The 12,426-nt window shown below is 40.8% G+C and overlaps 1 protein-coding gene across 1 annotated transcript in view; it reads left to right on the plus strand.

Moving 5' to 3' along the window:
- Positions 1–3,021: 3,021 nt before the first annotated feature.
- The window catches only part of LOC308171301 (uncharacterized protein), a gene marked incomplete at its 3' end in the record, with an annotated part of 170,780 nt that continues 161,375 nt past the window's right edge, over positions 3,022–12,426 (plus strand). The window contains exon 1 of the mRNA XM_080546134.1: positions 3,022–3,483. Within this exon, the coding sequence (XP_080402260.1) occupies positions 3,042–3,483 (442 nt within the window). The 5' untranslated portion in view covers positions 3,022–3,041. The remainder of the gene's footprint in view (positions 3,484–12,426) is intronic.

The raw sequence follows: 12,426 nt of genomic DNA on the forward strand, positions 1-12,426 counted from the left end.
ATGCTGATAAAATATGAGAGTGGCTGGTAGATTTATTTCAGACACAAAATAATGATTTACTATTGAGTGGCTGGTGAATCTGAACGTTTATCTGTCAGTGGCTGGGGCCTCATTTATAAAAATGTACTTGGACGTCATCTTTGACTTGCACGTAAGCACATTTTTCTAAATGGTCGTAAGCATTATTGCAGGGCTTGACGCTTACCTTTTCCCCAGGTAGCACTGTGCTACCATGTTGAAAAATTTAGTAGCACACCAATAATTTCAGTAGCACAATGAAAATTGTGCAATTTTCGTCAACGACAACAAATGATCATAATCATAACATATCAAAATGATCATAACCGGCTCTTGGCCGTAATAAAAATGGAGACTCACACAATGTAAAGGGGAAGTAAGAATATTAATTTCAGTTGGCCCACGGTTCGGTATGAACCTCGGTTTTTGGGTCACGGTTCACGGTTCGTGTTTTTAATTTTTTGAAATGCTACTATTTATTTACAAACTGTTACTTTATTTTGCTTATACTTATGGAACTTTAACATTTAGACACATTCCATAATATGACTGGTAAATTGTATAATATAAATATATATAAACAAAAAACACTTTCAAATGTAAAAAAATTACATAAACACTTTCAAATGTGACGTGTTGTGGATTGGAACTACGGATCATAAGCTTTCAAATGATGTGTCATACATTGAAATCCGAAAAAATATGAAGTTAGTCATTTGAATGTTGTTAGACGTCAGGCACATATAGGGTTAACCTCTTTGTAATGAAACCGGAAGCACACAGCGCTACGAGAGGACTCGCGTGAAGCATTTCTGCGACACGCGTTTCTGTTCACTGTTTTCATTGACTCATCGCTTATACACATAAGTTTGACTGCGCATGACAGTAGTTCAGCAGTAGTCGCACTGGTGCGATTGAATGTATTTCCAAGTCGTACAGAAATATATTCACTCGCAAATGCGACCAAAACAGTCACACTGTCGGGCCCTGCATTATTGATAAAACCGCGCTTGTTTAAAATTGCGTACGTACTTCCTTCTATAAATAACAAATATACTTGAAATTGAACGCAGGTGAATGAGCCTTGTATTTACGCCCTGTGATAGCGGCTCAATTATAGCGGCTGAATTAAGCCAAGTGCTATAAATAGGCTTAATTGAGGTGTTGTACAGCACCTTTGACGAGTTCACATGTTGGTAGACAAACGAAAGAAGAAAAACTTTACTGAGGAGGAGATCGACAGTCTTTTATCAGAAATAGACGCGCGGTCGCAAACGCTCGCCCCCGAATTCCCCCGATCACATCATGCGGATGAAGGAGGGCTGGGATATACCCGACCGCCTTTATCACGCCTCAATCTAGAATGATTACATCATACAATAACCTATTGGCATATAAAGGAAGACTGAAATACAATCATAAACATCAGTTCCCTTTAAATCTTGAATTAAACTAATTTTCTCGGCTGATAAAAACATCGTTAATTTTATTACGAGCCGTCGCATGAATTACAGTAGGCAGTGCAGCTCACATGCCTGTAATAACTCTGCATAACCAGTAGGTAATGTGCGTTCGTCAAGTCAATACCTGACGTAGAGCTACGATCGTTTCCACGTACGACACGGGTAAGATCAAATTTGATTCAAAGTACTTTCTATAAATGAGGCCCCTGGTCTTTGTCTTTTCATTGGTCCATAGCCCACATACACAGTTTTTCTGCAAGACACATTACTAATAGCCTACTTAACTACTTCTCCTATCTCTGTTGGAGATTCAAAGTTGGAGGTGGTCTCCCTATCCTGATTGTAAGGCTCGAGGAATGCTAGGATGTCCATGTACTTCCACTTCCTCTCCTTGACACCACCCTCAGCACCACTCCTGGCCTTCTCCTGCTCTTCTCTCTTCCCCCTCTTATATTTATCTCGGAGATATTTCCATTTGCTGCTGCATACCTTTCCTATCTAGCGTTAATTTAGCAGTTAACTACCTAGCTGTCAGTGAATGAGTCCATTGTCATTACTTACCAGAAAAACCCAAAGATCTACCGATCTGTTCCCAGATTGAGTCTTTGATGTGAATGTTGCTGTATCTCTTGTGACTCATGTCATACAACTCGGTGTAATGTGAAACAGCAATCACGAGTTGCTCAACTGATACATTGTTTTTCTCCATCTTGATGGGTCTGACGCCTTGTAACACCGGTTGCTAGGAAGTTGGTTACTAGGGAAGGTACACGCGTACCTACTCTCCTCGTCCTGATTGGTCAGCTGTCAGAAAGGCGCTTGACGACACACAGCGCCTTTCTGAAAAGTTAAATAAATTCAACTGAAAAAGGCGGCGGCAGCTGCGCTTTTCTCACGCTTTTTAAAAGGCGGACGTTTTTTCCTTTTCCCATAGGGTTGTATGTAAAAAGACGGTGAAGGCTGTGCTTTTTGAAGTCAAGTTCAGTTCAACTGAAAAAGGCGGCGGCAGCTGCGCTTTTCTCACGCTTTTTAAAAGACGGCTGCTTTTTTTAAAAAGCGGCAGTTTTTTCCCTTTTTCCCATAGGGTTGTATGTAAAAAGGCGCTGAAGGTGCGGAAGGTGAACACCCCCTTAGAAGGGTTAAGTGTCTGGTTAGAAGGGTTAGGTGTCTGGTTAGAAGGGTTAGGTGTCTGGTTAGAAGGGTTAAATGTCTGGTTAGAAGGGTTAAGTGTCTGGTTAGAAGGGTTAGGTGTCTGGTTAGAAGGGTTAAGTGTCTGGTTAGAAGGGTTAAGTGTCTGGTTAGGGTTAGGTGTCTGGTTAGAAGGGTTAAGTGTCTGGTTAGAAGGGTTAAGTGTCTGGTTAGAAGTATTAAGTGTCTGGTTAGAAGGGTTGTGTCTGGTTAGAAGGGTTAAGTGTCTGGTTAGAATGACAGGTGGAGGGAGTAGAGAGTTAAGTGTCTGGTTAGGGGTTGTTGTTGTTGGTATTGTTTGAGAAATATACTCTTCACTGTTTATGCTTCCTTTGTTTCCACTGCACAGATCCACCTCACAGCCCAGCTACCATGTCTGACCCCAGGTCCACACAGTCCCCTGGTTCTGGCTGTGGTTCTGCAGCCCTGGAAAGCACACACGGCCGATGGATGGTGGCAGTGAAGCTGGAAGACTGCAGGAAAACACTCAAACTCAATGTGGCAATTAAAGAGGAGGAGGAGGAAGGAGGAGAAGAGAAGAAAGTGATGGTGAAAGAAGAACAGGAAGAAGGAGGAGAGGACGAAGAGAAGAAAGATGTGATGGTGAAAGAAGAACAGGAAGAAAGGGGAGAGGAAGAAGAGAAGAAAGATGTGATGGTGAAAGAAGAACAGGAAGAAGGAGGAGAGGAAGAAGAGAAGAAAGATGTGATGGTGAAAGAAGAGGAAGTAGAGGAGGAAGATGTGGTGATGGAAGAGGAGGATGAAGAGGACAAGGATGGTGAAGATGATGAAGTTGGTGAGGATGATGAAGATGGTGAGTTCATGCTATGTATTTGGCGAAGGCCAGGTTAATGAGTAGATCAAAGGGCGCTGGCAGATATTTAGGCTGCATTTACACCGCAGGTCCAAGTGACACAATTCAGATTTTTTTCTCACGTTTTTTCTCATGTGGCACAGATTGGTTATGTAACATGCAGGTGTAAGCAGTAAACAAGCACATTGACTCTGATATTCTCAGATCCCATTCAGGCCTAAATCTCATGCCGGCCTCTATCAGATATGAATCTGATATGTGTCATGTCTACTGCGGTCTCAGCAGGCAGGTCGCATATACAGTGCTGTGAAAAAGTATTTGCCCCCTTACCAATTCTGTGTGTTTTTGCATGTTTGTCACGCTTAAATGTTTCAGATCATCAAACCAATTTGACTATTACACAAAGATAACCTGAGTAAATAGAAAATGCAGTTTTTAAATGATCATTCCATTTATTGAAGTCAAAGAGTTAGGGTTATACAGGTGAATAGTAGCAGGGTTATACAGGTGAATAGTAGCAGGGTTATACAGGTGAATAGTAGCAGGGTTATACACAGGGGTGCACACAACTGGTGCGCCAGTGCGCATGCGTCGCCAAAATGCATGCTGCGCGGCAGATCAGCCGCACGAAGGCGCTCTTGCGCACCAACAGCTGGAACCGCTGGGAGAGGAATTTACTTCCTCAAAATCCAACTGCTGACTGCTGCATCACTGAGGCACCCGACGAGCCGTCAAAATATCCAAGAAGCCAGCCCCACTAAGTAACTATTTGCCGTCACCTCAGCCGAAGGCCTGACGAGTAATCCATCACAACAGTCGACCGACGACGACCACGGCGACTCCCCTCACGAAAACTATCGGAAAGTATCGTAACTCGTACTTTCATTCCGCGTATCGCACGGTTATCACGCCGCCACGTGAAAATTCAGTCCCGAACGACTCGTCGCTAAAAGGAAAAACAACACCAAGGGACTTCACGTTTCTTTTCTCTGAAGCTTTCAAACGTTCAGACGTTTGTTTTACAGCTTCATTATCGCACCTCGACCCCTGACCCAAGGAATATGGTTTGGAATTCTATTAGAAAAAAGAAAAAAAAAGACTTTGTTGCACAATCAAAATAATGAGCTATTTAAAGTGATAGCCTATAACATCCTCTACCATGGTTGAAATTGAGGACAGTGATAACAGCAGTCAAGAGAGCAGTGATGATGATGATTAAGCTTGTAGCATAAATAAATGCTTAGGCTGTAACTTTTTGTTGAAAAGTTGATTTCAGTGTTTACAGAACAGAGCAGTGCTTTAAGAGATGTCCGTTTATTTCAGTGTGTTTAAAGAACAGACATTCAGTTAGTGCTTAAAGTGATGTCAGTTGATTTCATTGTATTTAAAGGAGTCTGACAGACTTTCATGCTTAAAGAGCAGTCATTTGAATTTGCATTTGTTTCTTTTGTTTTGCACACAATCATTTGTTTGTTCATCTTTATTTATGACTACATGTCGTTTTGCTAATATAAGTTATCCATGTACCGTATTTTCCGCCCTATAAGGCGCACCGGAGTATAAGGCGCACCTTCAATGAATGGCCTATTTTAGAAATTTTTTTCATATACAAGGCGCACCGGCTTATAAGGCGCACCGGCTTATAAGGCGCATAGAATAGATACTGCAGTCAAACGTTTGACTGGGGTTGCGTTACGCCCAAGCTCCACCTACTGCGTTGCGTCACCTCTCCATCGGTGTTGTGTCAACTTCCCGTTGTCCAAGCTCCACCTGAGCGTTGTCACCATCAACGTTCTACCTGCTCCACTGTCAAAAATATATATTTTTCCACCTCAAGTATCAGCCGTTCGTCATCCATTTTTGCAACAAGCGTCAAGGACCTGCGGTGATTCACAGCTGACTCGCGTGAATAGCAATTCGCAATAGCTGCAACCACGAGATATAGAGTAGTTAGCTACAAGCATTTTCAATCTGCTATTATCTCTATTAGTGGATTAACCGCTGTGGTGATTTAACAGCTGATAAAAATACATCAAGTAGACTACAAACAGAGCAAAACAACACCAGAAAACAACCAATAGGCTATACAATTATAACCAACAACCAATATGTGACAGCTCCTGGTGAAATGTGCAACGTACTTTTTCAGTTTTTACACATGCTTAAACTGCAGATTGTAAGCTTTCAAATGATGTGTCATACATTCAAATCAGAGAAAGATTGAACACGACAGGCGTATTTGAATGTTGGTTCATCTCAAGCGGCTAACAGCTAACAAAACACATCGCTACGAAGGTCTAAACTGTATTTTTAATAACATGACAACATACTGGGAGAACATCGACATGCTAAAAACACATAACTACACATAACTAGATGAACACACAGTTCTTGCTTTTGAACACGAGCTAAAACGAAAGTATGTTTACAAATCAACCCTCCCTTACCGGTAGCCTCCGGCAAACGAGAATAATGAATCCAATACACAAATGATAAGTGTTTAGTGATCGTTAAACTGTTGTTTATTATATCGAGTGGGTACTTTAAAACTTCAAGTTGAAAGCACCAAGAATCTCACTTTGTTCCCTCGGAAACTCTGTTTAGTCTTCTTTATGGGGTCTTGTGGTGTGGGACTGTGAGTAAGCACAACACCGGTGTTTACTGATTACCGTAATGCTGCAAGCGGTGTGAGTGTCCGAATTGAACAGTTGGGTGAGTACGGCATCCATTCAGAGCACATGATAGAATAACAATAGCATGTAGTGCCGAGAGACGGGAGTCGGAGGCGGCGTATTAAATGTCACAGCTAGACGTTTATTGACAGACATGAACCAGTTGTTATCACACACTTAAAACAGGAACTAAAACTCAGTACCACCCACTTAACCCTCCGTACGGAACAATACTCCCAACTATTAGTTCCGGGGGTGAATTATGTTAACCCACCACAAGCATAGCATTCGCGGAGATTCCAAGATGGCGGCCGTCGTTTACTGATTACCGTAATGCTGCAAGCGGTGCGGCTTTGTAGTTTACCAGTCGTACTGAAACATTGTATTATTATAAAAAAAAAAATATTGGTCATGTAATTTTTACATTTTGATCCATATATAAGGCGCACCGGGTTATAAGGCGCACTGTCGTTTTTTTTTTTTTTTTGGGACTTTTAAGTGCGCCTTATAGGGCGGAAAATACGGTATCCCTTTTTTATCCATCCTGTGGGACGGGTCGTGACTCGCGAGCTCGGGGAGCACCAAGCAGCATCACTAGGTGCTCCTCTGAGCACTGGCCCCAAAAAGTTATGTGCACCCCTGGTTATACAGGTGATAATAGATGATTCTCTGATGATGGGCGGAGGCCGAGATTTGTTGATTCCCCAAAGTAATTAATTAAAGCTTGCTCAAAGTAGACAATTAAGATACAAGTTTATTCACGGCGCCGGGTGTGTTCAGTCGCAGGCACAGACAGAGAACGCACACAGAATGACATTCACAGTGCCTCCTTATAATCTAGATTCCTGCTGACACAGGAATCAGCTGTACCTTGCAAATCATTATTCTCCTGTCAAACATGTTGTTTACACTAAAGTTAGATGTACGTTCGGCTCGTCTCCATCCCATAACGGGTTGGTCGTCATGGCAATTCAGTTACCTGACTCTGGTCAGCTGACTGGCCGGTCCTAAATATACTGACCTATTGACCCAGTCTCTCCCCTGGCCCCTTAGTCAGGTTTCCCTGCTGCAAGGTATACTGGCCCCACTAGCCGTGGTCTAAATCTGGCTCCGGTCCAGTTACAGAGAAAAGCATGGTCCGTTTGTGCATGACAGAGACAGAGAGAGGTTTGCTCAATCTCAACAGTTTAGATATTACAACTTGATTATAATTACCAATGATACAGTATTTAGAATTTACCTATGCACAATGGAAAAACACATCCTATCAGCTCACTCTTTTTTTTCTCCTCTAATGGACAGTAACTTTAATTATATCTCTTTCTTTCCACATGGCTGAGATCTTACATTCCTCCTCCGGAATTGTCATTAAATGATTTTCCCCACAGACAAATATAAGTCTTTAGTCATGTGGCCTGACAAAACGAACAAACATCTCATTCCACAATTGACTTGGCATGAGTAAAAGGTCACTTTGTGGTTAAACTACTCTGATTAATAATCACCTTCTTTGGATAAAAAAACTTTTGTTGTTTAAAGGAGAAAATATCCAAATAGGTTTCTCATTACTATGTCTAAATACTCATTACAAATGAAGTAGGTATCATTTCCATCATTAAGTCAAATCAAATGTTTTTCCATAGTTTGTTTCACAATTATACATGTTTAACAAATAGGGATATAGTCAATTAGTTTCTTTAGGTGGTGTCTTGTCTTGGTTCTTTGATATCCTAGGTCGATCTTCAACAGAGGGACCTTATGCGTTTCCGGTAGCAATAAGGCACTATCTGATGATGATGGAGCATTCTTCCATTATTGTCTGCTTTAGCCTTGTTGTCCTTTTGTCTTGTTGCTGTGTTATTGAGAGACTCACAGTAGAAATTATTTCATTCACCATCATGATGCTTACTCAAATGTTTTAACAGTGTTATTGAAACTCTAAATCCTCACCCCCTACTTTTCTCTCCCCTATTGTTCGTTGTGCTATGTCCCCATTGTCTGATCTTAAAGGTTTAATCCTGTTGTGGTGAATATGTACAACAATCTTTAACAACCTGACAAACTCCTGCAACTGAGTCTAGTGCGCTATTTGGTTTAAATCCCTGGATGTCACGACGCATGCGAACAAGATTAGTATCAGAGTCTTCAGTTAAAGTAATGTCTGTTTCGTTAGTTATCACCCAGATCGTATACATAACCGATATTGTGGCTAGTATCCCCCTGATCCATAATGAGGTCTGGATCACACGGTTTCTCTCGGCACGCATCGTCTGTCCGGTATCTCTTGTCCTAGTTTCAATCTTAATACACAACAACATCAAGAATAGCTGTTAATAGCAGAGATAGTCATCATTATGGTACTGGAATCAGTAATCGTTTGTCATAATACGTGTCCGTTTTCCCCTTTGCTTGGGTCCTATCGTCAGAGTTGAGAGTGGGTTGGGCTTCCCGTGGTCCCCCCAGTCTAGTGAGTTATGCACTTGCCTGCTGAGACCGTTTTAGATACAAAGGTTGCACAATCGTTAAGTACAGTTAGACAGACACTTTAGTTTCCCGTAAATGGGTTAACTCGTCCTTCATCAATGCTCCTAGAGGAAACAAAAGGATTTGTCATTTGAGGTTCATGGGTATCAAACTAGGACGTGGGTTGTGAAAAACCGTGAACCGTCCCTTTAATTTCCAAATCAGTCTTCAATACTTAGTTTAGTCACTGTCAATGTGCAATCTGAGTCAATTCCCATAAGCATATTTTTTAAAGGAGGTAGATAGGTTCTATTCTACCCGTATGTTAAAAAATTCTGATCACAATTATTATTGATAGCGTGGATACTTCCCCGTTGGTCTATGTACAGTATAAGCGTATTTTGCATTAAGGTTTAAGTTTGTTGTGAACATTTAAATGTTCTCTCCCTCTCTTATAATCAATATTTCTCAGTCAATCACCCGTTGGTTTTAGTATATTTATCAGAGACATTCTTGAGTCAGTGTGAATGGTTTATCATAAATGTTGCATCAACGTGTAATGCTCGTGCATTCAGCTGTTGGCCGATTAACACTGTTGATTGTGTGAAGTACTGTCATATTCGTATGTGTAATTGCTTTATCAAAGTCTGTAGTCTGTCATGTCATTATCATGTTTCCGCTTTCAAACAGAAAAACAACATCTACATTTACAGTTTACACAGAGAATTATCATTTGTGATTTCCACTTTCTCTCATCTGGTTCAATCGTTCAATATCTTTTTCGCCCCCACTTCTGTTTAGAGTGGCCCTTCAGCAGCGACCCCGTTTTAGTCCGTCGCCCAGTTTCTCTGCATTTTCTTGGTTCTGTCAGGAGATCGAATTGGCAAGAGTTGTCATAATGTTCCAGGTGTTGTCCGTTTGGGATTATCCTCCCATCAAAATGTCACATATTCCTCTTTGCTTGTGTGAACATTAACAGTCATTAATGCGTGGTCTATGTCTCTGTTTACTAAGTAAATTCAAATGTTACGTTTGCTGAGTCAATGCAGAATTGTATGATAATTACAATAAGGGACAACTACATTTACATGTATGTGTGTAACACTTTTATGTGTTATCTGCAAGAATGCGTGTCTGTGTCTCTGTGTCACAGAAGCTGCGTCTTGTTTGCAAGAGCAGTTCTATTAATAGTGTAGGTTCACAGTGTCTGTCTGCCTCTGGTGCAGCTTTGTGGAGCACAAATGCACTCGTCTCTTACCACTTTTTGAATGTTAGTACTAAGCTATTTCGCTTGTCCTGAAAAATGAAATGGTTATTCATTTCACTCTTTAGTATTTGTTTAAAATATGTTAATCAAAACAAGGATTATTATTACTTAACTCAATGATTTCGCTATAACTATAACTATATAACTATATCACACGACATGCATGTAAGACTTCATTACCCATAATGCTTAGTATTCATTCCATCCGTCTAGTTCTGTGTATTGTGCAAGCTCCAAAGCTTGTGCTTGGGGTTGCTTAAACAATCCCAGAGCGTCCAGTTCCCTTATCCGTTTTTCTATCAATGCTGGGGTCAATGAGAAAATGTCTGGTGTCGATAATTTGAAGTTTTTCGCATCGTCTCCAATACCATCTAGAATCATGTTTGTAAAAAATAAGTTTTGTTTGTCCTCTAATTCCAAATTTGCCTTTTCTTTCCAGGTCTTTTGGAATCTGATTACAAAGTCAGACATTGTTTCATTAGGCTTACGTTTACAGTTCAGAATTTGTGAGATATCACGGTTTTGGCTGGCATGGTCGTTTAGAAATTTGGTTAATTGTTCAATGTGAGTATTCTTGTGTTCCTTATCAAGCCATGGGAAACGTTCTTTTATTGTTTTTCCTTTACATGGTCCATCATTTTGTTCATTTATAGTTTCGCAAGCATTTATCAAAGTATCAATTCCGACATCTGGCATTAAAGTGATCAGAATGTATCTTAAATCCGTGCCATTCAAATTACCATGTAACAACATTGTTTTATACCAATTTATGAATTCTTTAGGGTTAATCCAGGGTTTGGGTGCGTCTTCTATAATCTTAGATACGTCAGATAACGTTAATGGTTTGTACAGAACTTTCTCTTCTATATTTAGCAACGGTGCCTGCACCTGGACCACGCTGCATGTCACAGCCTGCTCAGCCCGTAATTTTATGGGAGAGACACTCTCTACCTCCCGTTTCTTGCTAGGCCTATCATGTTCCTGCTTTCTGACAATATTACCAGGCCATTGTTTAGACATTATTAACCATGCTTGATAGACTTCTTTCATGTAATCGGTATCCCATGTTGGATCTCTAATTGTTTTGTTTGATATCAAATATTCGTCAATAATCTTCAGTTTATTCTTTTCAAAACTCCCGATACTTGTGAAATTATCGTCACTCCATTCCGCAATCTTTGTTAGAAATGGTTCTGCATAGAATGGTCCTAATTTAAGTAAAATCCATCCTTTTTGTGTCACTGTATTAGTGTATTTTATCGGAATATCAATTATATGTGGATCAATTTTCAATAGTTTCTTAATGGCTTTCCTTTCTGCCCGTGGTAGATCTCTCTCAGATTTATATTTCAAGGTTCGTTTATCACAATTTACCGTCCTAGAAGTTTGATTACCCATTTTTTTCATTAATTAAAATGCACACAATGTTAGTAAAAGGGAATTATTTTATCTAAATTGTCTCGTTAGAGCTTTATAGTTACACAATTCGTGTTCATTACTTCTTGTTAGTGTTGTTCCGATACCGATACTAGTATCGGCATGGCCACCGATACGCACAAAAATGCTGGTATCGGTATCGGCGAGTACTAACAAATAACACCCGATACCAAACTTGTGATGCGCGTTTTGCACAGGCTGCATTCGTAATTCGCTCTTAGAACGCTGGAGCGCACAGTGGTATCAACGTCATAAAGGGACCAAGCAATTTGATTGGACAAGAGGCATTCCTTGAGTGGTGATCAGATTTCCAGAGCGAATTTACGAACGCACCCACAGCGTCCCGCAACTCGGTGAATGAATTGTCTCCGGTGACGGTGACGGTGTGAAGACACGAGAAACATTCAATTTTTAAAGTTGAGCAAAGTAAATAGGATTTTACAAGTCCCGTTAACAAGTATATCATCACCTGTGATCGGCAAGCATGGCCCCTAAGGATTATGTGGCAGAGAAAGGTACGTTTTGTTTTACCGGCGTTACTCATACAGACAGTGTGTGGTTGAGTTGCTGCTACTGTTCAATGAACAGAACATGCAAAGCGACAGGCACTGCTGGGGATGAAGAGCTATGTAATGTTATACGCGTAACTAATAACTAGCTATCGTTCTTGACTTTTGATTTCAACAATGGTGCCACGTTTGCCCACTTTTCACCAGGGTAACTAATTCTGTTGGCCAATGCATGGTAGCTAAAAAACCAACCCCGTTTCATGAAGCACACACCGGACTGTCAAAGTTATAAAAACCAGTGTCTAGAACTTTTAAGTCTACTTGCGTTTAGCTAGAAACTTTGCTAGGAGTCTCCGACTAGAAGGCTTAAACCCTAGCAGCATTCTTTGCTTGTCAGGCTTCAAAACTACCCGGATGGAATAACTCGGAAGAAGTCCGGGCCAGTCTCCGTGTCAAACCTAGTCGAATATGGAAGTGATTTCACAAATTCATTGAACTGCACTTTGACAAATCGTGTGCCTTCACATATATTAGTACCTGGCCACATTCTTCTTTTGATGGGCGACACCGCCTTCACTCCCCAGTCCCACAGGCC

The sequence above is a fragment of the Nansenia antarctica genome (assembly GCF_963989245.1).
Source record: "Nansenia antarctica genome assembly, chromosome: 15".
In the NCBI taxonomy this organism is placed as follows: domain Eukaryota; kingdom Metazoa; phylum Chordata; class Actinopteri; order Argentiniformes; family Microstomatidae; genus Nansenia; species Nansenia antarctica.